Here is a 25,824-nt window from a genome sequence, read left to right on the forward strand (position 1 = left end):
CCATCCATCGTCAAACCCCTCACCCCTATTGACAAAATATAGGTATTATGCACATTCCTTCCCACCGCCATAGATACATCATCATCGTCATCGTCATCGTCTACACTCCCCCTTCCCTTCTCTTTCTGCTGCCTCAACTCTTCACCTCACACACCAATTGCAACCCTCTTCCCACACCCCGTTTTCCCGTTTTCAGATTCATCACGAAGTCCTTGATGCATGGATGACGGTCATTTTCGGATAAATTTTCCTATTGTTTTAAACAGAAAGAAAGAAAGAAAACAGTCAGTCATTCAATCAATCAATCGAACGAACGAACAAAAAAAAACAGGAACTAAGAGAGAAATTTCCACAAACAGAGAGAGGAAAGAAAAGAAAAAAAAAAAGAGAAAACCCACCTCCCCCAACCCCCCCATAACATCCCCCAAACACAATCTATTCGGAAAAACATCCACTCTACACCTCCCCATTTTTTCCTTCACCTTCACCACCCCTCCCTCCCCATTCCCCTCCCCCTCACCATTCCCATCCGCAATCCCATACAACCCCTCCCCATCAAACACAAAACTATTAAACCCTCCTCTCGGAAATCCCACACATTTACTATGTGTGATTTCGCCAATTTTGATGCCCGAAGAAGAGGAAATGTCCGCGCGGTGGTTGGCTTTGAGCGTTATGCTGTGGCCTTTTCCGCTGCCTCGCCGGGAGGGGTTGGTGCAGGAGTTGGATTTGTAGGGTCGAAGGGTGATTTGGATGTGGTTGTGTGAGGTGGAGTCTAGGGGGAGTTTTTGGGCGGTGGTGAGGAGGGAGGGGAGGAGGAGGAGGAGGAAGAGGGGGAGGGAGGGGAGCATGATTTGGATTTGGGTTGGGATGGATTTTTAATGGAGATGTTGATGGTAAGTACGCTTTTGGGCGTGAATCGATCGATCGTTGGTGATGATGGTTCTTTGGTCTTCTTCTTTGCGTACCTAGAGATGGATGGGGTGGGCGTGGGATATGTATGTAATGTATATACTTGGTCGAGATATATTGGCTTTTTGGGGTCGACCGGAGAGATAGTATCTCTGGATACTGGATAACGGATACTCTTTAGGAAAGTCTCGAGGGATCGATCCATGGTAGAAGAGCGGAGCTGGGTGGAATCGTCCGCGTAGAGAAATTCTTTTTATTTTCTCCCCGTTTTGCTGCGAGTGTGCCCATCAGCTGGAGTGAGCGATGGGTGGACCATCATCATCATCATCATCAGTGAGGCCCATCAGCTTGAGTGAGCAATCAGTGTACCATCATCATCAGTGAGAAATGTCAGTGCGAGAAAACTGGTCCTTCACAAACTCTCTCTCTCACACAATTGTTACCCGCCTGCTTGTCTGGACCGTAACACGTCTACATTGCCGGATGAGACTGGGAGATACAGATTCACATGACTGACTACCTTAGGTATCCTCCCTCCCGTCTACCGCACCTCACCCACCACCTTATTTAGCAGCAGTAGCACCACCACCCACAGAATGCCCAATCTCCACCTTCCGAAACTCATGTCCACATCGCCTCTTCCCCTTCCTCGCCAAGCACTCAACAGAACAATAATCTTCTTCCTCATCACACTCCACACAACTCCATCTCCACCCCTCAATATCCCTCTCACATTCATCACATTTATACCAGACATACACCCCACCAACCAATTCCGGAAGCTTCATTCTCGCCACATGTCGAATTTCCATCGCTCGGATCTCGCATCCCTGATGCCCTTGTCTGTTTTCGAAACATGTTTCCGAGCACCAATTGAGAGCGGGAGATGATGATAACGATGATGATGGCGAATGAAGATGACGACAAACAAAGCACGCGAATCGCACATTTGAAATGTATTTTCCACAGCCAGCGCAAGAATACCATATTTGTTGTTGTCCATCAAGCCGCTCTGCTCGGGGCTTATGTATGCCCCGAGTCACATCGTTCTCCTGCGCCAGTGCGCGAACACGATTCGCCGTGGCCACGAGGAAGAGTCGAGCTTCCATGAGAGTCTGAGGAAGAGGGACAGGCGGCGCGGAGAGAGTGTTTGGAAGGCTGGAATTCTGATTCGTCTGCTTCTCGAGCTCGCGGGCGTGCAAGAAGTTTATGAAAATGACCGCTTCGAAGATGTTTTCGTCGTGGAGTTCGGAGAAGAAGGTGGTGAGGTTGATGGAGATGTCCCAAATAGCTGTTGAAATGCTATCGATGATTCTGGACTTCTCTTTGGAAAAGGAGGACCTAGAAACAACCTCGCTCGGCAAGGTAGGGCTGTTGGAAGAGGCAAGCTCGGGATTTGAATGTGCTTCTGAGGTTTGAGACGATGGTGGTGCCGGTGTGGGAGTGCCATCGGACGTAGGATCGCTCGCACTAGACACGCCTGTATTCGCTCTGTGACTCGTAGTTGTAGTAGCGATGCTGATGGGCAGCTTGACCAAATACTTGCGACGGCCACCAGCCTTTGCGATATTGCTGCCTGTTCCTCTCGTTCTTGCCATGTTGGCGGCGTTCTGTCCTGGATCAGTGCGGATATGTTGACGGCGTTCTGTCCTGGGTCAGTGCGAATATGTCAGTCAATTCGCGAATGGAAAGTGAGAAGGCAAACAAAGGTCATCACAGCAGAATACACGCGCTCACTTCAAGTGAATGATTATGCGGGGTTTCAAGATTCTTCTCGAGTGAAGTGTGCGAGTGAAGCAGTGCTCATGGCGCGTGAAGTGTCTTGTCTTGATTTCGTGGCTACCGAAGTGCCTTTTTGGCGGTCTCGTCCGCTATGATCATACTGCCAAGGCATTGTGCCTGTTGGGATATCCTCCTTGACGCCATGCTGTCCGTTCCTCAATACAACAACCAGATCTCGACCCGCTGTGCGACAAGCTTATGCGACGAGGGTGCTGGCAGTTGCGCTCTCGTACCGCCAGGTTGGAGGAAGAGCACCGACGGTCTTGTAGTAGCGGGACAGGCGGTGGATACGGGACTCGATCAGAATGAGGCGGAACTTGCTGTCCTTGTCCTTGCGGTTGCGCTCGAGGTGCTTTCGGACGGCGACGGCCTAGATACGGGATGTCAGATGCGTTCGTCGCTTCGCAAGAGATCAGAATGACTCACCTTCTTGATCAACATGTAGAGGTCCTCTGGGATCTCTGGTGCGAGGCCTATTGTCTCTCCGTCAGTCTGGGACCAAACAGAGGCTCAAAATATATGCATGCGCAGTGCAGAGGCAGGTGTATGTGTGTTGTCCATCTCTTTCGAGGCATTGTTCTAACCAGCCTCAAAAATCCCCTACTCTTTCATACGGGTGCGACAAGTAGTGGAGTTGGCATACCGTTACCCTTGAGGATACGAAGGATCTTGTTACCTGTGCAGTCACATGTTAGTTTCTGCATCGCAATTCCACCACACTGCCCCAAAGTTTGCGACATACCAGTGACAACCTTGACCTGAGCAACACCGTGAGAGTCACGGAGAACGACACCAATCTGCGAAGGAGTGGCACCCTTCTTTGCGAGCTTGCAGATCTGGTCAACGACCTGGTCGGGCGTGGTCTTGAGCCATGCTGGCGGTGCGCGCGAGTATGGGATGGCGCTCGCAGAGATACCCTTTCCGTTGCTGTGAAGACGACCCATGTTGGCGGTGGTTGTCGATGTGAGACTGAATCGATATTGCGGCGTGCTTGGAAAGAGAAGTCCTTCGAGAAGTTCGCACAGTCGCAATTGCCAGTCGATTTTGGGTCTTGGCGCGGCTAGTCTGCTTTGAGCCTAGTCCCTGTGTGAATCCTAAATTGGGCAAACGAACCCTGTCCCATCTCTCAACTTCACGTCCCACACGCGTCTTGCACACGCTTTGCGATGCATCTACTGCTTTTGTTCTTCATATTTCTGTTGAATATATTGATTGCATCCGACAGCCAGACTGATGCTGTTCGCCTTTCGTGTCCGGCACTGTAGACGCAACGTGCAGGAGTCGCTTTGGCCTCGAAGATGTTACATTGTAAGACCATCTGCGGCAGATTGTGATTGCAAGTGACACCTTCGTTTGTTCAGTAGGTGAAGGCAGCGTATCGTAGTGAACGCCTGCATGTTCGAGTAGTGTGTGCCCGTTTGTCATGGTGACCGCGTTGGATGTGGAGCTGCCTGAGCTGTTGCCATTGACCTTTCAACGCGTTCTTCTCACCCCCCTACAAACAATAGCAACAATAACAGCGACAGCCACTCTCGTTACCACCCCAACTCCTCCTTCGACACTCTCGTTAACAACATTCAAGACCACTCTTTCTTTCCACAGAATAACACTTGGCAAACACGCAACCACCCGATCCAACACGCACGATGCAGATCATCTACAACACCGCCCTAGTCGCCGGCCTCGCGAGCACTACTGCGGCCACTTCAGAGTCGGCGTGCAACACCTTCAGCACGACCATCACCAGCACTGTCAGCACCGTCACTGTCACTGTGTCTTCAGCTGCGGAGGCTTCTCCAGCAAGTGCCAGCATCATGAGCTCCACCGCAGCCACCTCCTCCTCTTGCGCAACCGAACTCTCCATCAGCTCGAGGTGAGTCTAGAAACGGAAATCGTGATTGCGCCCCTGCTGACCATACTACAGTACCACTGCCAATTGGACCACCACCGAGCAAATCGCGCCATCCACCACTGCCTGGGCACTGTCCGAGTAAGTTTAGTCCGATCCTTTGTTCCCTCCTCGCGAAAGAGAGAAGTGGATAGCCTGCTTCACCCAGATTGCGGACAGCTGACATCTGCATAGGTCTCAGTGCATCTCTGCGGACAAGACCGTCGGTGTCAACACCATCCCAGGTTTCAATGGCACCTCCTACGTCGTCTGCCCCGGCGCCGCTCCATACCCGACCGTAAGCACCATCGCTCCCAGCGGCAACGCCACCGCCGACGCCGTTGGTGCGACACACTCTTCATCGTTCGCTTTCTCCCCAGCTGGCATCACCAATGCCACCACTGCTGCGATCGGCGGTGCGACGGGTACCGGTGCTATGGCTCCTACTAGTGTCGTCGCCGGCCCGACCGTGAGCATCATCCCATTCTCAGCCGGCGCTGCTGGAATCGACAACAAGGACTCTTTTGTCGCTCTGGCTGGCATTGCCGTCGCGATGATCTTCCTCTAGAGCGGCGGACAGCGGGAACCTCCCAGCACGCGACGCGACGAATGATGGCTTGTTGATACGGATTGCCATTCTCGCAATCAGGAGGGGCGGCTCTGAGATATCGGAGGAGCAACGCGGCACTGAACTGGCGATGAGAAGTATCTGCTGTTGCCCTCTGAAGCCTGTTAGAGGCGCGTGACATGCACTCTGTTATGACTTGTTCTGTAAATCAAAAGAAAAAAAAAAGACTTGCTTCCGAAAATCTCTTCATTCGTGTTCGCATCATCTACTCCAGCTCCGTTTCCGTCTTCTTGTGCCGCCACCAGTAGCGATGAAACCCATGTTCCGACCATACCTAGACAATACAATGGCAGTGCCGTCCCGCAGATATCGCGAAGCGCAATACCGGGGAGCAGCCAGCTTCAGGGGCGTCACCTAGAGATCTTGCAAGCCATCGCAAACGTAGGTACTGTACCTACGCAAATCACTTCAAGAGCCTCTAACCAACGTATGTGATCAGCGAACAACTGTGATGCAACCAAAGCGCAGCACAAATCCCCAACAACTCAACTCGTGCAAGAAGACCTAACATCCCCAACCTCAGGCACAAGAACCTGTTGTGGGGTTTATAGCCATCTTTCATCCTCGCTTAGTCACATACACCCATAGCTCACTGGATAAAGCCAGTGAGGCCGCAGCCGAGTACCTCTGGGTCCAATGACCACTAGGTCAGGGCGGTAGAGGTATTAAACACCCTCTTCCGGTGTTGCCACTAGGTAACATCCCAGCGTGAGATAAAGGTGCGGGGGTGTATGAAATCCTTCTTTTGTTTTTGCTTGTTGATTTGGGGCTTTTTGGTTTGTGTGTTCTTTTTCTCTTTTTGCATTGGATTGCCTTCCAGGAGGTGGACTGTGTGTGGGACTAAGGTGTTCAATAACGTGCCTCCAGTAGTCTAGGTTGCTCTCGCCTTCTGTACCTCGGAAGCAGTTGAGCATTATAAGACTGAGTAATCGTGTCTGTCATTTCATGCTCCAAATAGCACGAAATTCCAGACGCCTTCATGACGGGAGCAATACCTGTACCTTACCTTATGCCACTGGTATGACGCCAAGACTTTTTTCGATATTGACAACTTCCGTCTCTTCGATCCATCCTGCCTCACCACTTCTCACACTGACATGTTTCTTTGGTGTAGCAACCTCTGCCTGTCGACAATATAGATACGCAAACTCGAACTACCAATTTTGAGCACCTCGTCGAATCTGGCGGAAGAGAACCGAGGCACAGTCTTGAATAATTGGCGAGAAATGAATGCCTTCCGAGACGAGCATCGAGCATGGCCAACCTACAAGGAGACAGTATTCGGCTCGACAAGACAGTATTCGGGTTTACGAAGTGCCAGTTTACCCAATCCTAAGGTAAGGTAAGTATGCACATACATTGATTGAGAAAACATGTGAACACATTCGGTGCGCTTTTCTTGTATGAAGGTCGTATACGAAGTTGAATGTCCTGCGGAAGCTGTCTACCAGAAACGCCAAGATCGCACGAGACTGCTCAGACAACATAGTGCAACCCATGTCAATGATCTGGCCGCAAATCAAAATCAGTTGCTTCGCATGAGGATCGCTGGAGAAGTGAAAATGAAGCCGGATGCTGGATCTCTCCGAATCGGCAAGTGCTGGTCTCCCCTTCGCATACACGATGCCATCGATGAATCAAGTCTTACGAGGAATGCTCCTATGACTTCAAGGACGGCCTCAGGCTGGTCGAAATCGATAGCATGTCCCGCTTGAGGTTCAACCAATTTCTTCTCCCTGGACGTGCTCTTCGCCATATAACCCGAAATAGCGATAAACGGCTGATAATAGTCTCGGATCACAGCCAGAACTAAAATCCTGATATTGACCAGAGAATCGATGAGCAATGATTATCAGTGTCCTAGCATACCACGAGCCACCAGAACAAGGCTCTCAGCATTGCGATACTTCGTTCAGAGGCCTGCAATCAGGGAACTGGAAGACCTTTTCCTCCAGCACGCTGCAGTCTCGTTAGCATGTTTGATCCATTTATCACGAGCGAAGTGTCTCTTGAACCTTAGTCCGGTACCAATAATGGAGAAGAGCTGTGATTCGAGCAGGATACATGAGGTAGTAGATCAAAGACATATGGCTTCCTAGGCCAAGGCTACTGACAATGGCTACAGTTCGTTAGCCACTGATCTTAGGTAATATCTGACTAACTTTTGCAGAACTGGGCGCTTCGGGATATGGTATGCTGGAGGATTGTGGGAATAATGACCATTTCCACGGCCTCGCATGTCCCCTTTCGCGATGTTAGCTCTCTAGTCAGAAGGGCTGCCACTCAGCTTCTCACCATAGACAAGTTCGAAGTCCTTCGACGATGTCTCGACCTGGCCACAGCACACTTCTAAGCTAGAGTAGCCAAGGGGCAGTGATATTGGCCGGCCGTTACCATGAACCTCATACCTCCTAGTGTACTCTAGATAAACGCCGCAGCGATCAAGAAGCATTATTTTGACACCTCAGTCTGCACAGATAAGACCAACCCTCTGGTATTTGGAATAAGTTAGCACGGAGCATATGAAAGGATATCATTCTGCCTCGATCTCACCTGTATCTGCGAACGGTGTTCATCAAGGCATTATTTGCTGACCGTTTTTGACTTCTGCAGGCTTCTTTTACAATAAATCACCGCTGCAGGGCCAAGACTTCTGCAACCAAATGTCACAAGCCTCCCCCCGGTAGACTTTCTACCTTGGCATTGTGCGTAAAAGCGATCCATCTCTTTGCTGCTTCTGCTTCTCTACTTGCTGAGCTGCAGCAGGCAAAAGAGACAATATATCTTCCTCTCGGCTCCCCCACGAGATGGAACAAGGCGCGATGACATACAAAGTGCTTAAAGAAGGCGTGTATCCGTACAAAGGGACGTGTAGACCGGCCTCTGTCGGATGCCAATGTCGTCACTGCCCGATCGTGTTACCATGTAAGAGGTAGCCACTCCATTGTAAAAAAGTGGATATGTGAGCGACTTACGATAGATTTGCCATCAGGACTCCACTGGATTTGATTCCTCACTGTAACCAATTCTCGTCGAGGAATCAGCCTAGACTCTCAAGTATGGCACACAGAGTAGCAGGAGGCGTAGCATATCGCTCATCAGGTCCACCAAAAGCGCCGACAGACCCGGTCGAATACGAACAGAAGATCTACCAACGAGGTCTTCAGTATGAGCGGCCAAGTCTTTCGTTCCAACCGCATCGTTGGGAGGAAGAGGCTGCGCAGCGTATGAGCGCAGAGACGAAAGGTAGGCAGGCATCCTCACACCGAACATTGATCAACGTACTCATTGATACACACGCAGGCTATGTGATGGGAAACGCCGGCCAAGGCGAAACACAGCAGAAGAACAAAAAGGCTTTCGCGAAGTGGTCCATCGTGCCTAAGCGTCTGGTCAAGACGACGAAACTGCCGGATCTGTCGACCACAGTACTGGGCACGAAGCAGCCATTTCCTATCGCAGTAGCTCCAGTCGGTGTACAGCAAGTGAGTACCGTCTGTGGGCTCGAACCCCGGAACATTTCTGATCACCAGCCACAGATTATGAACCCGGACGGGGAGGTGGCCTCCGCTCGAGCCGCAGCTCAAGAGGGTGTGCCGTATATCATGTCAACAGCATCTTCTACGAGCATCGAAGATGTAGCAAAAGCCAACGGCGATGGCGTCCGATGGTTTCAGCTCTACTGGCCCAGCCAGGATAAGAAAGACATTACCATCTCTATGCTCTCCCGAGCCAAGAGCTCGGGCTTCTCTGCACTATTCGTCACTCTCGATACTTATATCCTCGGCTGGCGACCTTCTGATATGGACAATGGGTACAACCCATTCTTGCGATCAGACTCGGTCGGTGTCGCCATTGGCTTCTCAGATCCAGTCTTTCGCTCACAGTTCAAGTCTCAACATGGCGTTGAGGTTGAGGAGGATCTTCACACTGCAGCCGCTGAATGGACCAAGACCATCTTTCCGGGCTTTAGTCATGCATGGGAAGATATCGCTTTTCTCAAAGAGCACTGGGATGGTCCGATTGTGCTCAAGGGCATTCAGACGGTGGAAGATGCACTCAAAGCTGTCGAAGTGGGTGTGCAAGGTATTGTGGTGTCTAACCATGGCGGAAGGCAGGTTGACGGTGGAGTGTCTTCTCTCGGGGTATTACCTCGAATTGTGGATGCTGCGGGCGATAAGATCGATATATTCTTCGATTCTGGGATCCGATGCGGTGCCGATATTGCAAAGGCATTGGCATTGGGTGCAAAATCATGTCTGATTGGCAGGCCATTTGTATATGGCCTGGCTCTTGGGGGCGAAGAGGGCGTCAGTCATGTGCTGAAGTCATTATTGGGAGATCTGGAGCTCACTCTTCACTTGGCTGGCATCGAAAGTTCCAGTCCAGAACACTTAAATCGGAAGGTGTTAATTCGAGAGGACCAGCTGTGAGTAAACGAATAGGCTGCTACCTGTGAGTGAGTGAATAAGCTATTCGCCTTTATAAAGCTAATTCAACGTGCCGGTTACGAGTATTAGAAAGTACTATACTATTCTACTACCTCAAACGACCTCGATTGCTAGTATCATAGCTTCTGCGCGGATTCCAGAAGTCCACAGAACCACCTGTGGGCAACGTGACGTTGCCTGAAGCCTGGACACATATTGTTTGCTGACTCGTGCACGCGACTGCCTTAGCGCCAATTCTCGCACGCCCACCAAGTGAAAATCAGTAAGACACACTCCGACTCACCACAGTACAGCATTTACCACGTCGCACACCCAAAACGCAAAATCTTTCAAGAGCGAAACCATGCAGAGATCAGAGGAAGAAGGGATGGACATTGAGAAGAGGGCACAGATACTCCTCGACGTGTACCTCAACACGCCGGATGATGATGATGACGACGACGAAGAAGGCTCTGCCGCACGACGTGATGCGAAATGGTTTCCCTCGGCCGCTGGAGATGGTCCGGACTCTCAGCGGCCGAGGGTTACTACGCGAAGAAGCTCTCGTGTGGCCGCAGGAACGCTCTCGCAGCAGTTCAGAAACATGCTTGAAGCAAAGCAGAAGGACTCTCACACGGCTGCAGAGACGGGCTCTCAGCGGTTCCAGACTCCGAAAGAAGCAAACCAGGAAGATTCTCCCGTGGCCACCGCAGCAGATACGAACTTCCAGCAGTCCCGCATCACAAACGAGGAAAAGCAAAAAGGAATCAAGCATCTCCAATCCGCATCCATGAAATCCATCCTCCGAACCGTAAAATTCACGCAAGCACTCCCCAAGAACGCAGATTTCTTCGAAACCACCCAATTGCCATATCTCTGCTACATCTTCGCTAGCCGTCTGCTCTGGTACCAACAAGGCCGAGCTCCAGGAGAACTCGACCGCTTCCTCGAGTCTACAACAGAGCGATATAATACCTTGAAAGCCTCTTCTGCCTCCTCTGCCTCTGCCTCCTCTCCCGCCGTCAGCAACCTTCCTCCTCTTCCGTACGACGAGACCAAAGATGATACATTTTACGATGTCATTTACGGAATTCTCTTGATTCACATCATGCACAACGACGACGACGCTGCACTCAGCAACGTGGATTTGGCACAAATCGGTTCTGCTTTCACTCGGGGAGAGGAAAGGGTTGCTGCGGATCGATTTCTGGAAGGTATTTCGGATTGGCGAATGGCGCCGGCTGTGCCAATCTCACCCCAAGGTATTCAGGACCCAAAGGCGTTGGGAAGTGCTCTGCGCGATGCGATGCGGATCTGGTTGTTGAAGAAGGATTCTGCGTGTTTCTTTGATGTGTTGACGAGTCAATTGAAGTTGCGGGTGGTGTGAAATTCAGGAGACTGTTATCGACCTGATGAGAACGGGGATTGCTTTGTGTCGGGATGTTTTTTTTTCTTTCTGTGAAAGCAGTGGTGTATGGAGTAATTGGGTGGAACTTCTCTGTTAGGTCTCGTTCAATACCTGACCTACCTATTGTAGGTACTGAACCTGCTATCAAATCGTGTTTTGCTGTACCGCCGATGCGTCTGGGTTGAACTCTCTATAGCCAACTTCTGATAGTAGCATCTAATTATCATGAATCCAGAACCGAAACTTGACTATGTCTCTCTCTGCCGAAATGGTAATGTTTCTGGCAGTCAATGCTCCATCTCACGCTCTGCATAGCGCGTTGTACCAGCCATTATATTTTACCATCGCGGCCTCGTCTCCCACATCCAGCTGTACCACAAGCGTCCCAGACGTTTATCCTCCGTGGCGCAATTGGCTAGCGCGTTCGACTGTTATCATCTGGGTCAACCCAGAGAAGCAATCGAGAGGTTGACAGTTCAAGCCTGTCCGGGGGAATTCCCTTTTGCCGAGATACATCAATCAAGAGAGGTCCACGGATTTTTTTTGCTGGAAATCAATGGCCTTGTTTTCCTTTTCACGTCGGGAGAGAGCTCGGCAACACTGTGGTTGAAGATGGAAAGCGGGCAAGGATAAAACCAAATAGGTCTTGCTTGGCGATGAATAGCGGCACTGGGAGCGCTACACACTTCTTTCTACCCTAGACACGAAGACACTTGCAAATTTTCATACGGATTCACAAGGCTCGTGACTATCGATCAGAACTGGTCTGAGAGAGTTGGCGAAGTGGCGGTTGAGGCAACCAGGCACCCCTTTTTTGTTCGCTGAAAAAACAAGCCATTATCGGAGGTTCTTCAGACCACGGTGATGTACCAGATTGCCAGAATGGACAGACATAGGGCGATATAGTCTTTCCAGGCAGCAACGAGATAGAGACGTCCACCCGTTGTACACGTCCACCACCAAGAGGAATCGCTCTTCTCGCTGCTGCTTCTGGCAGAGACGGTACATGCTGCCTCAGATCGTGTCTTTATGATAGACCGCTTGGAGGTCAAATTGCAACCAATGAAGCTCCGTCTCTTTGGACTTCTGGCTTCACTGAGCAGTCTCAATGTCGCCGATGACCATTGCAATGATTTTTTTCTTCTTCGAAAACTTCGAGACATTCCTTTTTGATCATGACATGCCACCGTTGGCGCAAGAACACGCCAAACCAAATTCGTGCTTTTTGGGAAGGGAAGACAGCCCATGGACGTCGCAACACCCTTTTTGACGTACGTAGGAGGCAGCTCGTTCACATGAGGCCATATTCTTACCTTGTATATGTGCGTGCTGTAGCCTGATATCCAAATGCGAGAAACATCATTCGATACAACCTGACAAAAGGTAAGAGGTAGTCAATGTTGGATACAAATCTAGCCCCACGGAAGAAAAAAACCCCCTGGCTCAGTTTCGTTGCCAAGATCTCTCCCCCATTCCGCACAACTTGACACTACCGAAAAAAGAAAAAAAAAAACATTCCAATATTGTTTCTACTGCGAAAACCACGTTCAGGGCCGGCCATCAAAATGCAAAAGAACTGGAGATGCAGGGAATCGAACCCTGGACCACCTCTAGGCAAGTCGCTATAATAGCATGCTAAAGAGGTATTATACCCTTTGAAGAATCGTTAGTACATGGCGTATTGACCGGATGTTTACTTGTGAAGCTGCTTACACTAAACCACATCCCCGTCATATAATTGGATGAGAGGCGAATTTTCTGTTTGTTTATGTCGTGTGGAATCAGGAGACCGGAGGAGCTTCGGAACAAAGACGGCATTTGGGGAAAAAGGTTCAGAATACCTTATTGGCAAAAGGGTTCTCGTTGATAGCGATTGGGAATGTATTGTCGAAACCAATGTACCTATTGTCGAGAAGAGGACTTCGGATTGTACCTTTCTCAGATACGTTTTTTGCTGCATTTATAGAAATACGTACTATACCAAGACGCTGTTATTCTTGGTCAGGTACTACTTACTGTATACATTTTTTTATGAAAAACCCAATTGATGTCTTAGCAGGAGGAAGATATGCATTCGGCAATACGAAGCTACTTGAAATTTATCAGAGAAGATGAAGGTAGTAGGCATGTAGATACCGTATCCTTTTACTTCTGTACAGACAATAGAGACAAGTCTGGTTTTTGGACCCGCTGCTCGAATTCCTACAGGTAGTACCTCCTAGAGAACAGAGGAAGCTGAGGTGCTGACGAGTGCCTTACCTACAAGTTGGCACCGTGTAGAAGGCCCGACTACCTAGGGTCAACAGAATGTGTAGATACAGTACCAGATACCAGGTACCTCCTAGCTTTCGGAACAACAGACAACAACCCCAACTGTATAGTGAGGTGCTTCTACTTGTACCCCCCTGCCTTCAGCAGCTGTTTTCTCTACCCCTTACCCTCTCCCGGGGCTCCCGCTAAGAGATCAAGGCCGGCGGGCCGTGAGCGATACCTAGCGTTGGGTCAGCCTTGGCAACCGCAGAACCGTTCTCTCGCCTGCTCCCGTTCGCGGAGTCCTACGCCGATCAGCCTCAGACTACCTGTCCCTCTAGGCCGAATACTCAAGCCGTTTCGAGCATCAACTTTTCCTCGTACAGCGTGGTCCCCAATCACAGTTGTTTACTACCTCTTAGGAGGCAAGACTTTGATTGAGATTTGAGGAAACTAACCTGATCTACCTGGCCTCTGCCTTACTGTAATCAAAGTCTTGGCAGCTAGGTTTGGGTTGGTTTGACAACTTGTGAGGTTCAAGGAAGAGTCTCTCCTAGGTATATACGAAGAAGCGGAATATCTCTGGTTAAAGGCGGAGTATCTCTGGTAAAAAGCAGAACATCTGTAGTGAACCGCAGAAGCACTTCCCTTGGAACCTGGGGTTATGTAGTCCCTCCAGTGCTTGACTGCCTGTCGAAGTGTCGGTATCTCAAACCTTAAAAGTAAGCTGATCGGGGCCTGTTCCGGCTGGACATCATAGTTGTTCACTCAATCAAAGTTGAGCTTCATGATTTTCTGATCAAACATTTTTCTAGTACTTTGCAGGTCTTTCGAACACAGAATCCGATATACACATGGAATTCTGATATACGAGAATTTTCTAATACACTTTGGGCACAATCCAAGACATGATACGCCGGATTTTCGAAAGTATACCGACAACACAGATTCAATACGCCATCGCCTCCACCGCTGCTCCCGATAATACATCTACGCTTTCTACTCCAAGTGCATGTCGCCGGTGCTTTCCGAGCACGATCGGAGCTTCTATACGGTGCCACGTCTACAGGAGGCACTATACTACCTGTACCAAGCAACTTCCCAGACTCTCTCCTGTGTTCCAACAGCTGTAGAGATCTCGTATGATTCATGTTTTTACTCCAACGTAGCCAATACCTTTCTCTATAAGGGCCCTGTGGGGATGCATCATGCTAGCAACTTCCTCCGCAGCTCCGCTCTCAAGTGTCCTCGATCCAGCTATACGTACCCGGTTCCCCACCATTCGCCAAATCGCTGGGGTACTTGTAGCAAGAGAGATACGAGGTGTAGGTGCAAGTGAAAGCGTCTTCTGAGATTAGCCTGAAGCCTGGTAGGGTTCCGTACACCACCAGCCGGGGATATCTCACCTCCTACACCTTCCAACACCATCGCAAGGGTGAAAAGTTCCAACATGAAGCCGGAGGCCCGGGGTACAAGCTGCTACACTTAGATATCACATAAGTCGCAACTTCTTTGTGATGGGGTGCAATGCCCTATATATGAGACCGCAGAATCTCTCGAGAGACGAAGCCTTCAAGTCGCCAACACTTCAACGAACAAGCCTCTCCTGCCTGACTATCAACATACACCAAGACGCCCAATATGTTCGCATCCTCGATCGCCGTCGTCCTCCTCGCCCTAGCAAGTACCGTCCACGCCGGCTGCAGATACAACGTTGAGGCAACAGTCAACTGCAAGATGGATGAAAACAGCGAAATCTACTGCCCTGCAGCAGAGGCCTCATGCAATGGAGGTGAAACGAAGAAAGCCTATTCCTCAACCAATAAGGGTTGCAGATATGGCTCTATTCATTATCAAAACTATGGACAATGCAAAGTTTACGTATGTTGCATTCTCTGTATACCTTTTACTCGGCTTTGTTTACAGAGGTCTAATATCTTATGCTGCTATTAGATGACTTGCTGCACATAGTTGAGGTACAAAGCTGCATGTACCTCCAAGCTGGTCCAGTACAACTGTGTTACTGGTACTCGTCGAATTCGGGCTACAACAAATTCGATAACCTGTGGTCGGAAGCTATCGCCTTCGGTCTCGGGGAGAGGGAGAGGGAGAGGGAGGGGGGGGGGCAAGGATTGAAGCGAATGCTCTGTCATTATGGTTCTAAGGTGTGGAAAGCGTCAGGTATATAGCAAAGCAAATGTTTTGAGGGTTTCTCTGTTGACCGTTTGCGCGCTGCAACTTTGGGTGACAGCAATACTACCTAGGGAGGCGAGTCGAGAGTCGAAAGTCGTCTGAGTCAATTGGTCCATCTTTGCGCAGGTCGCAGGGTTATCTCGTATTTCTTTTTATCTGGAATTCTTGCTCCCACAAATACCATAAGGTAGTCTCGGACCAGTGATAAATTTTGACGAGTACTTGAAGCGACTGTTGGTTCGTCGACCTCTGAAAAGAGGTTACTCCTATCCTGCCTCGACCGGTGATAGTCCCACTTTATTGCGTAAAGCATACATGTACAGCAGCTGACAATCTCCAGTGGCGTGACAAGAAATCAGAACCGGGCGTATATCTGCCCCTCACGAGAATCTGCACACATGTCAGCACCATCTGCCATCACGACTGCAGATTTTAGAGAGCTGAAGGGCCAGGTTAGGGTTCCTCCGCCCACATAGGGACAGATATGGTGGTAGATCAGCCACACTCTCCGGAGACCGAGCTTCGACGGAGTATCGTGAGTCTGCCTGAAGGGAATTCCTCCACCGACATTGAGGCGGACAGCCTACCACAAGCGAAGTTTTTCCTGAATGAGCAAGTCCTCGTCGTGCTGTGCAGTTAGGCGAGGTTCGTGAACCGCCAGTTGGGAAGGCCGCCCGCGTGTCAGGATACGCTGGATGAGGTACTTACGTGGCCGACAATAAAGGCACGATGGAATATCCATCATACCTATACTGTCGTTCTCAGGTAAATGTACATATCCATAGGTACATGGAGGAACACAGGTGACGTTTCTCTCAAGCCGCCAGGTGTGCAAGCACAGATGCTTCCGCGTCCCAAGCGTGTGTGGGTTGGGTAAGACTGGTGGGGGCTTAGAACCAGCCAGCCCCTTCCTTCTATTCGGAGGACACACCGACACACCCCACAAAGCTCGTATTTACCGCCCTCCGTGACTTCGCCCTCTTGACGGACAAACTTGAGACAACCCACTCCCACCTCACGCGAATACAGCTGCGACTTCGCCTGCTGTCCAGCTGACACCGCGACGGCGAGCGTGCTGTCGCTGATGCATCAAGCCGACGCCGCTGGCCACATTTGGACTCCGTAGACGAGATGTTCGAAGGCGGCGGCGGTGATGGTAATGATATGGTGTGCTGCTGCTCTGCTCAGCATAGACGGCGGCGTCCTCATACCGACATGTACATGCGCCAAGGTCATGTCATGTAGCAGGCAGGCAGGCAGGCAGGCAGGCAGGCAGGCAGGATTTCATGACGCTGGCGTCCGGCGTTTCCACTCCGTACTAATCATGACTGCTTCTTCTTCTGCCTCTGCAGCTGGCAATGACATTATCGCTTTGAAGAGGCAGTGCAGAGCTTCCTTCATACAATCCTACCATACTAACTGCAATGCTAGTCCCGCCTCCTGCGTAGCCGCTCTAGGTGTCTGCCGAGCGTCCCGGGACAGACCTGATCCTACGAGCGCTTCGCTTGTTGCATGTTAGGAGGATGCCTTAAGACGACGACACCTCCGGACCTGCATGAGACGCGCACTCACTCTCCTATGGTGTTTACGCAACACGCACACACACATCAGTCCTTCTACCGTGGCACACTCGGACCACGTCCGCTTGGTTGATCGAGGTCTTCTCAGATAAAAGGTCTTGTTCGCTCGCTATCACTACCAGGTTGCCACCAAGCAACACACGCGTGCCTCGCTGAGCAGGATCGATCAGTCATAAGCTAGTGGGTGGATCTGCGTCACAGGACCCTTCCCGTCTTCACTTTGATACCTACCACTACCTCCTAGCATCAGGCACGCGCCAAGACTAAGCGCCGGTCACGTTACTGCGTACCTAGGCACCAACCTGGTCCACAGTGACTCTGATCAAGAGTGACTGTGATCGAGAGTGACTGTGATCGAGTACCTCACACCTCTGATCGTCTTTTTCCCAAACCCTTCTCCTGACAACAACAACAACTTCTTCCGAATATCGACGAAGACGACATCGACAATGTGCGTAGTGGAGAACAAAACATATGTCTACGCGGGCAGTCGCCGCCGCGAGATTATACGCAAACAATACCGTTGCCACAACGCACCCGCTGGAAGTCTGTGCGCATACGTTGAGGAGAGGAATACTGAAGCGACTCGCGTGGTCGAGAGGCGTCCCAATGCCGACCAGACTTCGTCCTCGGCCCCACGGAACATTGTCATGGCCAATGGTCGGGAGTATCGATACTTCCCTTTGAGCCGGACATCTAGCAAGCGTTTGTCTGGAGAACGACCAAGCAGCAACAACGGCAACCAGTCGCCCGCCGACAGCCTCGTCTCGTCTTCGCCACCACGAACACCAATACACAGGACTGTCAGACCTGCGGCTCCATCCCCACCACCTACACCACGTCAATTTCGACGAGTATCTTTCCGCGAGCCAAGGACACTGGACGCACCGACGGGCACAGCTCTCTATCCTGATCCTCCCTCTCTCGACATGCCAAGGGCTCGTGTGAACGAAAGGCGCCCTGTTGGTCATAAATCATCCATCTCATCGTTGACAAACGAGGTCGACAATACAGCCCCGCCCAGGAGACGGTCGTCGACGAAGCAGGATGATCGACGCAGAGACTCGACGCTCGAATGCGACTCATCAGACATCACTGCTACCTCTGAGTCATCCCCCAGCCTCAGCGACCTACCAAGAGTTTATCGAGATCGACGCGATTCCGGTAATAATCAGCCGCACCGAGGCGACAAGCGTCAGTCAGACGATCCGTCACGCTACGAGGAAGATAAAAGACAAGCTCGTCCCATTCGAGATACCATAGCTGCAACGAATGAGCGCCAGCGTGCTCCGCAATACCGAGATGCACAAGACTCGACGCGAACATATTATGGGCACTCGTTAGACAAGCTATTTCCGGAGCAGAAAGACAGCTTTGGTCGTGCTACTGAGCCGAAACTCCCTGTAGCTCCTACGTTCGCTAGCCGACAACAGGAACTTGATCGCAAATGGAACACCGAGATGGAACTTGTAACGCACGAAAAGTATGCAGCAGAACAGCGTAGGCAACATGATCCATTGCGAATCACGACCTTTGCTCATGCGTATACACAACGAACTTCCTCATCTTCCAGCCATCAACCATTAACCCCTGCTGGCTCTTCGCGCCTCTCCGCGCGAACCATGACTAATTTGTCATCGCCGACATCATTAGCAAGGACGCCACGCTACGGTCCTGCTATCGTATCACAGCCTAATCCGCCCCGAAACTCTTTCGCCAAGGAAGGCGAGCGAGTTACCAACCGAACGCAGGTCCGTGGCAATGGTGCATCAGATAGCCTGACTGGTATGATGAAGAGAACTCAGCTGGCTGACTACGACTCTGATGATGACGACGTGCCGAGTGTGGCAGATCTCAGCGTGCAGCGAGCATCACCAAGGCGTCACAAGCACGAAGAGAGAAGAAGGACACATGGCTATGATGAGCGATGAGTGTTTCACGTCCGATTCTGCCTTGAAACAGACCACTCCAACCATCTTTGTATTGCATCGCTGAATTTTGACATGAGGTGGAGATTTTGAGTACACCCCAAACTTGTCAGATGCTCAGTTGCATCGATTGGAGTACACACTGATACCGATATGTCATATGGAGGACCTCATCGTCGTTGCGCCAAGCATGTAACGCAACACGCCAAGGAATTCGGATGGCGTTCGGGTATCGGCGAATAACACGAATGGTTAGAGGCAATAGCTAGGTAGTAGAATCATAAAAGTAAGAAGTACACAGCAGCCGTCACATCTTTCGTGTCCTTTGTTTTTTCATCTCCCACGTCTCGTTCTCTTCTGCGCTCAACGTCTCACCACGTGGACATTCTACCTCCAATTCAAGCTTGAGCTTCGATGCTCGTCCGCGTCGACCGACTCAAATTCCATGTCCCACTTATCAATGTCAGCAAACTTGGCCTTCGCTGCTTCAATTTCTGTACTCTTTGCAAGCTCTTCCATGCTGCGAGAAATTTCAGGCAGGGTGGACTCATCAGCTTCATCAAAAGATACAGAGCCGTCGTTCTCCTTGTCAGATGCAGTGTGACGACCATAAGTCATGTTGACCTTCTTCACAACCGTCTTTTTCGTGGCAACTTTTCTTGGTCTGCCCCTCTTCGCAGTGGTGCTCTTCTTCGACTTGGCTGGTGCGGTCTTGGTCTGCCGCTTGACTCGGCCACCAAGCTCGTCCTCATCTTCGTCTAGATGGCTCGTCTCCAGAGGCTCGTTCTCAGAATCTGTAGAATCGATATCGTACTCGGACCTCCGATTACGAGTTCTGACTGGCTTCCGTCTTTTCGGCAACAGAGACTGCAGGGCCGCGGTGTTCAATGGCTTCACCCTGGCATTTGTCCCCTTCTTCACTGGCGATGGCGAGATACGTTGAGTAGAAGGATCAGCGAAAACATCATCAGATATTGGAAGCGGGCTACTGATGGGATCAGCCATGGTCCCATTTGGCACTCCACCATCATCGCCGTCATCGTCCGAAAAGACACCTCGGGGTCTCGCTTCAGCATCAGCGATCTCGGCCGCACGCTCTGTCGAAGGTATGGCGTAGTCGCTGTCCTTACTGAAGCTCTGATGCTGCGAGGACGATGGCTCGGTCGGCGGTGTAGATGACGCAGGCGAATTGATCACCTGGACGTCTGACGTGATTTGCGGTTGAGGAGTTTCAGCGCGTTCTATGGACGAGCTGACCACGACTTCAACACCCACTGGCGGGTCTTGGACCTGCAGAGTCCGGCTTTCTTGGCTTTGACGTCGGCCACGAAGGGCTGCTAATGAACCGGATGATATGTCTTGGTCATGCCGTTGGCGTTTGGCGCGCAAAGCGGATAGGGATCCAGATGACACATCCAACGCGTCGGACTTTCGTTTCTTTTGCGCATTGCCAGATGAGCTGATCAGGTCGCTGGGCTGCAATTTGACATTCTGCGGCAGATTGCTCGCGATCTTGCTGACATGTAGAGGCGTGCCTTCAGCCTCAGGCGCAAAATCCTCTTCGTCATCGTCGCTCGCGCCCAGATCAAACACATCCTCGTCCTCTAAGGCGTTATCGTCCATAGTCACAGTCGTAGTGTTCAACAAAGACGGTCTTGCACTGCCTATTTTCTGCTTCACCATTTGCAGCATACTGGGTTGCCGCGGCCTGCGCTTGAAGTTCTTGAGCGCCAAAAGGCTGTGTTCGACAGCTGGTGTGCTTTGCGCCCTAAGGACTGATCCTGGCTGCATCACTGAGGAGCCCTGGTTCTGTACAGACTGGACTTTTCTAGCAGGAGAAGGAGATGGCGATAAGCTGGGTCCCGGGCTCTCGGCCACCACAGATCTCGACTTGCTTGCAACAGAAGATTCCAATGGGAGTGAATCACATGATTCCGTAACAGCAGGTGTGGGCGCTTTCTGCTTCGCACGCTGGCCTTGCGCTGTTGCATTCATACGCTCTTTCAGCCCATCGAGTACTTTACTTTGCGCCTCGCTCGTTGTAATCTTGCGGACAGTTCGTGGCGGTCGGCGGTTCGACTTCGCGATTGGGCCTGGCACAGAATCACTTTTGGCAAGCTCGTCCGTAGTTGTAGGCACTTCGCTGTTGTGCCGCGCATTATCCTCGCTCGCCAAACCCAGGCCACCAGCCATAACCAACTCCTCGGAATCCTGTCGCACCACCTTCTTTGGCCTGCCGCGCTTCGGCTTCGCGTCCTTGATCAAGTCATCCGTCACACCATCGTCCTCGTATATTGGCCCTGGTGCGCGTGCAGTGTTGGTTGTTTCCTTCAGTGCCTGGCGAGCGGCGGCCGTCTTCGTGGTCGCCTGAGAGCCAGGCGTGGCGCGCACTCGTGCCATTGAAAGACGTCTGACTCTTGAAATCCCAGTGCCTTCCCTGGCGCTTTCAATAATATGCCGGTCTTCGCGATATTGAGGTTTTCGCTACGCGTCGATGGTGTCGTCATGAAGTTCAAGACGCGCAGAGCGAGCCGGTCAACAAAGTTACGCCAAGAACAAGCGAGATCAGCTGACCGGCGGTAGCTCCTTCCTTCTTGAGCACATCAGATTCAGGTCAAGTCCAGATTGATGACTCCACAGCTGGCAATATTGCAACTTGTCACTTGCGGAGGTCTGTAAGCCTTCAATTGCTGGATGAACGTGTTTGGAGTTGGCGCTCGATTCTGCCGAACACCCTTTCTGAGCTTCTGCTCTCGTAGACTGTTTGCTTCATCAATGGTACGAGCAGTGCCTCACCTGGGCGCCCAAACACAAACCATGGCTATCAAGCCAGTGTCAGATGGAATAGCCATGGAGGCCGCCAAAACCATCCATACGCCGCGAGACCCCAATACACTTTCCAACTACAATGCGTGGAGAACGAAACACACGGCGGCGGACTTCAATGTTGATTTCGAGGGCAAACGATTGACCGGCATAGTTCACTTGACGCTGGAGAGCTTGGCGAGTGAGAAGCAAATCGTCCTTGATACAAGGTAGCAGTCCTCGCTTCTGCTGGCGGTAAAGACAGCTGACCAATAGCAGCCATCTGGAGATCCTAGGGGTAGACATAGAGGGCGACCAAGTGCAGTGGAAGCTGAACCAGAATCGTATCGAGCCATATGGTAGCCCTCTGACGATTCACCTGGACGACAAGCATAGCAAGACAGCCGGCTCTGAGATCACGCTCCGCATTGGGGTCAACACCACAAAGGACTGCACAGCTCTCCAGTGGCTCACTCCAGCGCAAACTAGCAACAAGAAGCATCCATACATGTTCAGCCAATGTCAGGCGATTCACGCACGATCGCTTCTACCATGTCAGGACACTCCCGACGTAAAGAGCACATACACTTTCAACATCCGATCCCCTCTGCCCGTGCTAGCCTCGGGATTACCCACAGGTGTGAGAGACTTTGTTCCTGGAAAAGAAGGGAAGCCGGGAACTCTTCTCTACTCCTTCCATCAGAAGATTCCGATGCCGTCATATCTCTTCGCATTGGCGAGTGGTGACTTGGCTTCTGCCTCCATTGGCCCTCGATCACAAGTCTGGACTGGCCCCGAGGAATTGACCGCGGCGCAATGGGAGTTTGAGGCAGATACCGAGAAGTACATCCAGATCGCCGAGAAGATTGTTTACGAGTACCCGTGGACTACCTACAATGTTCTCGTTCTACCTCCGAGCTTCCCCTATGGCGGAATGGAAAACCCACAGTACACATTTGCCACACCCACAGTGGTATCCGGAGACCGACAGAACGTCGATGTTATCGCTCACGAATTGTCTCACTCGTGGAGCGGCAATCTCGTCTCAAACGCATCCTGGGAGCACTTTTGGCTTAACGAAGGCTGGACCACGTACCTCGAGCGTCGCATTCAAGCTGATTATCACGGTGGAGACGAACACAGAGACTTCTCGGCTATCATCGGCTGGAAGGCGCTAAGTGACAGCATTGAGCAATTCGGCGAAGACCACGAATTCACGAAGCTGATACCTGACCTCAAAGGAAAGGATCCTGACGATGCTTTCTCCAGCGTGCCTTACGAAAAAGGATTTACCTTTCTCTACACGCTTGAGAAACTCATCGGCAAGGATAAATTTGACAAATTCATTCCACATTACTTCACGACCTTCAAGAAGCGATCAGTGGACAGCTACGAGTTCAAAGCTACTCTCATCGAATTCTTCGCCTCGGACGCAGAGGTGACCAAGAAGCTGAATGACCTCGATTGGAACACTTGGTTCTACAAGCCTGGGTTCCCACCAAAGCCCGACTTCGACACTACTCTTGCTGATCAGGCTCTTGCCCTCGCCAATAAGTGGGAGGCATTAAGCACAGGCTCCTCGAAAGATTTTGAGCCTAGCAAGTCCGATATCGCATCCTTCTCCGCTTTGCAAAGCGTTGTGTTTTTGGAGAAAGTCCAGACCTTTGATAAACCTCTGCCCACCGAGCTCGTCGAGCTGATGGGCAACACTTATGGCTTCGAGACAAGCAAAAACGTTGAAGTCGTCTCTCGATACTTGATAGTCGGACTCCAAGCTCATGCGAAGAGTGTCTTCGAGCCTACTGCAAAGCTACTCGGTGAAGTCGGACGTATGAAATTCGTACGACCATTGTACAAGCAGTTGATTCAGAATGATATGGCATTGGCGAAGAAGACGTTCGCGAAGAACCAGGACTTTTATCACCCCATCTGTAAGAGCATGGTGGAGAAGCTGTTCGAAAAGGCATAGTGCTCGCGTGACAAAGATATTAAGAGATACGATTCAATATCATTGTCTTCAGAAGCTGCAGGGATTAGACACAGTTCTGTTGCATCCCACGAACGCCCAGTAAGGTATCGATGACTCTTGGATGAGTCGCAGAGTCAAAAACCGATCATCACCGTATATCCGTTCGCTGTCGTTCTGCGTAGTACATGAATCTGAGTCAAGGCTACCTACCTAGGTATCCAGGTATATCTTCAACTGCGTTAGACCAACTTATGCGAGAGAGCACAGTCAGCACTCGCAAAAGTGAAATTAGCGCTTCGATGAAACACCTTATGCCTTCATTTCATCATGGCTGTCGTCTTGGATGATTGACTGCTGAGATGCTGTCTGTATTGGTTGTCAACAATGATACAGTAAGGTATCCGGGATCTTCTTGCATACCTAGGTAGGTAGTCAAGGTCATTGTGTCTACCAAATCATCGATACATACCTATGCATGTTCGATCGATAGTCGAAAGTGCAACATGTTAGCTGGGCTGGTTCGATGGTAACCTGGTATGTCCCCGCACGCCAGTGAGCTGTAGATGATCATTTTGCTTCTCCAGTCTTTGTCTTCGCGTTGAAAGAGTGCGCAATCCTACTCTCACGGTGTTGAGACTTTGAACATTGGGCGAAGAAATAGCCCAGAGATCTATCATTAGGGTATCTTCTATTATGCATCGCTTAAAATCGGCCCACTTCCCGCCGGACGAAGGTGCGGCCGATGGATCCGGCGTCTATCATCCTGCATCTTGGGACAATGCAGTTCCGTCCGCCTAATGGCTTGACGCCTGCTGTATTCCACTGGTCATACCAGCACGCCACCACTGCGTACTGTTCATGACGTCCCATTGCCATAATACTCATCCTGCTTACCCTTCATCTCCTCCGAAATATCCTTCACGCCCGTCGGCTCTTTGCCCTTACTCTGCCAGAATTTTGTCCTCTCAACAAGCAGTTCATTCGCCCATTGTTGCACTTCCGGCAATACGATTCTCTTGGCCACTCGACTGAACTCGCCCAAATCAACCTGTCCCTCCAACTTCTTCTCGTACTCTATCATCTGTAATAACAACTCCATCTTATCCACGTCATGCACGAAATGACTCTCCAAGGTCTCACTATCCTCGTATTCCTGCCAGATGTCCCTCATGCTCGCTCCTGCCGTACCGGAGTCCACGTTTCCCAGGAGTGTCTTGGTCATGTAATCCATGGTATCTGCTTCTCGTCGACTTTTCTCCACCTTGCTCACTCCATCCACCGGCGTGATATCACCAACCAAAGCCTCCGCCATGTCATGTATCAGCGCCATTCGCGTGCATTTGGCCAAGTCTATCCGTTTCGCGAGAGCCGGGGGACAGAGCATCGTGATGATGGCCATGCGGTACATGTGATCGGAAATGCTTTCGCCATGATTGATTGCAAAGCGTCGCCAACCTTCGCGTTTGGTGGTCTTGAGGCGCTCGAGGAGGTGGAAAAATGGGAGGGGTGAGGTTGAGTGCTGGTGAGGTTGTTCGGCGAGAGTGTCGAGGACTGTGTTAGGCGTCCAGTCTTCGTTTGTGTTGGCTCGTTTGAGGACGCCGGCTCCGGGACCTAGATGGACGTGCTGTTAGACCTAATCCTGCTGCGATTTGTGTTGTGCACGTCATTGGAAAGCGATGTCCGTACTCAACGGGCCATTCGTCTCAATGGCTTCTGGTGCCATGACTCCGGTATGCGGAATGTGGTACAGCAGTTGTATACTTCCGCAGGTTGATGTGGATGTAATATAAGGTAACTAGGAGGCACGCACGGGTAGTGATGTGAAGGACGGGAGCGTGTTTGCAGGCTGCAAACAATCTCTAGGCAGGTGCAGGTACCTAGGTAGAAGATAGGCAGGGCAGATCCACTAAGGTAACAGTCTTATAACGTAGTTCTCTCCCAATCCACGGCAAGGGCAAGGTTCCTCGAATAATACGTACAATACCTCGTACAATAAAATGGTAAACAAAGCAGCGTAGGTACAGTAGGTTAGGTACATCATTAATACATGT

The 25,824-nt window shown here is 50.9% G+C and overlaps 12 protein-coding genes, 1 non-coding gene and 1 pseudogene across 14 annotated transcripts; 7 read left to right on the forward strand and 7 right to left on the reverse strand.

Annotated features, from left to right (window-relative positions):
- Nucleotides 1-19: 19 nt before the first annotated feature.
- SEPMUDRAFT_109977 (uncharacterized protein) lies at nucleotides 20-851 on the reverse strand (the record flags this gene model as incomplete). The annotated part of the gene is made up of 3 exons (XM_016900818.1): nucleotides 20-25; nucleotides 155-250; nucleotides 399-851. 3 exons carry the CDS (start codon nucleotides 849-851, stop codon nucleotides 20-22), a joined length of 555 nt encoding a protein of 184 aa, XP_016758831.1.
- A 314-nt stretch (nucleotides 852-1,165) lies between these two features.
- Nucleotides 1,166-2,510, reverse strand: SEPMUDRAFT_135004 (uncharacterized protein; the record flags this gene model as incomplete). The annotated part of the gene is made up of 2 exons (XM_016902674.1): nucleotides 1,166-1,184; nucleotides 1,897-2,510. The coding sequence occupies 2 exons, from the start codon at nucleotides 2,508-2,510 to the stop codon at nucleotides 1,166-1,168; spliced, it is 633 nt and encodes a 210-aa protein (XP_016758832.1).
- Nucleotides 2,511-2,667: 157 nt separating this feature from the next.
- On the reverse strand, nucleotides 2,668-3,676 carry SEPMUDRAFT_150728 (40S ribosomal protein S13). The gene is made up of 4 exons (XM_016906359.1): nucleotides 3,437-3,676; nucleotides 3,338-3,370; nucleotides 3,121-3,167; nucleotides 2,668-3,064 (listed from the first exon to the last, which is right to left on the reverse strand). The coding sequence occupies exons 1-4, from the start codon at nucleotides 3,636-3,638 to the stop codon at nucleotides 2,891-2,893; spliced, it is 456 nt and encodes a 151-aa protein (XP_016758833.1). The 5' UTR covers nucleotides 3,639-3,676; the 3' UTR covers nucleotides 2,668-2,890.
- Nucleotides 3,677-4,340: 664 nt separating this feature from the next.
- Nucleotides 4,341-5,150, forward strand: SEPMUDRAFT_119244 (uncharacterized protein; the record flags this gene model as incomplete). The annotated part of the gene is made up of 3 exons (XM_016901492.1): nucleotides 4,341-4,567; nucleotides 4,619-4,684; nucleotides 4,778-5,150. 3 exons carry the CDS (start codon nucleotides 4,341-4,343, stop codon nucleotides 5,148-5,150), a joined length of 666 nt encoding a protein of 221 aa, XP_016758834.1.
- Nucleotides 5,151-6,834: 1,684 nt separating this feature from the next.
- SEPMUDRAFT_8288 (uncharacterized protein) lies at nucleotides 6,835-7,059 on the reverse strand (the record flags this gene model as incomplete). Its single annotated transcript, XM_016910322.1, has 1 exon — nucleotides 6,835-7,059. A coding segment is annotated over one exon (225 nt), but the record flags the coding sequence as incomplete, so codon positions are not given.
- A 1,210-nt stretch (nucleotides 7,060-8,269) lies between these two features.
- Nucleotides 8,270-9,643, forward strand: SEPMUDRAFT_49906 (FMN-dependent alpha-hydroxy acid dehydrogenase; the record flags this gene model as incomplete). Its single annotated transcript, XM_016909140.1, has 3 exons — nucleotides 8,270-8,456; nucleotides 8,514-8,695; nucleotides 8,750-9,643. The coding sequence occupies 3 exons, from the start codon at nucleotides 8,270-8,272 to the stop codon at nucleotides 9,641-9,643; spliced, it is 1,263 nt and encodes a 420-aa protein (XP_016758836.1).
- Nucleotides 8,968-11,027, forward strand: SEPMUDRAFT_157855 (uncharacterized protein; the record flags this gene model as incomplete). The annotated part of the gene is made up of 2 exons (XM_016907753.1): nucleotides 8,968-9,665; nucleotides 9,731-11,027. Exon 2 carries the CDS (start codon nucleotides 10,005-10,007, stop codon nucleotides 11,025-11,027), a length of 1,023 nt encoding a protein of 340 aa, XP_016758837.1. The 5' UTR covers nucleotides 8,968-9,665; nucleotides 9,731-10,004.
- A 417-nt stretch (nucleotides 11,028-11,444) lies between these two features.
- On the forward strand, nucleotides 11,445-11,543 carry SEPMUDRAFT_t54. Its single transcript has one exon. It is a non-coding gene; the product is annotated as a tRNA-Asn (tRNA).
- A 1,082-nt stretch (nucleotides 11,544-12,625) lies between these two features.
- Nucleotides 12,626-12,777, reverse strand: SEPMUDRAFT_t61 (annotated as a pseudogene). Its single transcript has one exon. The product of its transcript is annotated as a tRNA-OTHER (tRNA).
- A 2,670-nt stretch (nucleotides 12,778-15,447) lies between these two features.
- On the forward strand, nucleotides 15,448-16,226 carry SEPMUDRAFT_150730 (uncharacterized protein). Its single transcript, XM_016906360.1, has one exon. It carries the CDS (start codon nucleotides 15,976-15,978, stop codon nucleotides 16,129-16,131), a length of 156 nt encoding a protein of 51 aa, XP_016758838.1. The 5' UTR covers nucleotides 15,448-15,975; the 3' UTR covers nucleotides 16,132-16,226.
- A 283-nt stretch (nucleotides 16,227-16,509) lies between these two features.
- On the reverse strand, nucleotides 16,510-21,469 carry SEPMUDRAFT_150731 (uncharacterized protein). The gene has a single exon (XM_016906361.1). The coding sequence runs from the start codon at nucleotides 21,397-21,399 to the stop codon at nucleotides 19,387-19,389; it is 2,013 nt and encodes a 670-aa protein (XP_016758839.1). The 5' UTR covers nucleotides 21,400-21,469; the 3' UTR covers nucleotides 16,510-19,386.
- On the forward strand, nucleotides 17,521-19,002 carry SEPMUDRAFT_109984 (uncharacterized protein; the record flags this gene model as incomplete). The annotated part of the gene is made up of 1 exon (XM_016900819.1): nucleotides 17,521-19,002. The coding sequence occupies one exon, from the start codon at nucleotides 17,521-17,523 to the stop codon at nucleotides 19,000-19,002; it is 1,482 nt and encodes a 493-aa protein (XP_016758840.1).
- A 172-nt stretch (nucleotides 21,470-21,641) lies between the features above and the next one.
- SEPMUDRAFT_127360 (leukotriene A-4 hydrolase) lies at nucleotides 21,642-24,012 on the forward strand. The gene is made up of 2 exons (XM_016902144.1): nucleotides 21,642-22,034; nucleotides 22,084-24,012. The coding sequence occupies exons 1-2, from the start codon at nucleotides 21,817-21,819 to the stop codon at nucleotides 23,771-23,773; spliced, it is 1,908 nt and encodes a 635-aa protein (XP_016758841.1). The 5' UTR covers nucleotides 21,642-21,816; the 3' UTR covers nucleotides 23,774-24,012.
- A 471-nt stretch (nucleotides 24,013-24,483) lies between these two features.
- Nucleotides 24,484-25,728, reverse strand: SEPMUDRAFT_150733 (uncharacterized protein). The gene is made up of 2 exons (XM_016906362.1): nucleotides 25,460-25,728; nucleotides 24,484-25,384 (listed from the first exon to the last, which is right to left on the reverse strand). The coding sequence occupies exons 1-2, from the start codon at nucleotides 25,494-25,496 to the stop codon at nucleotides 24,630-24,632; spliced, it is 792 nt and encodes a 263-aa protein (XP_016758842.1). The 5' UTR covers nucleotides 25,497-25,728; the 3' UTR covers nucleotides 24,484-24,629.
- Between the last annotated feature and the right edge of the window lie 96 nt (nucleotides 25,729-25,824).

This window comes from Sphaerulina musiva (assembly GCF_000320565.1).
Source record: "Sphaerulina musiva SO2202 unplaced genomic scaffold SEPMUscaffold_8, whole genome shotgun sequence".
Classification (NCBI taxonomy): domain Eukaryota; kingdom Fungi; phylum Ascomycota; class Dothideomycetes; order Mycosphaerellales; family Mycosphaerellaceae; genus Sphaerulina; species Sphaerulina musiva.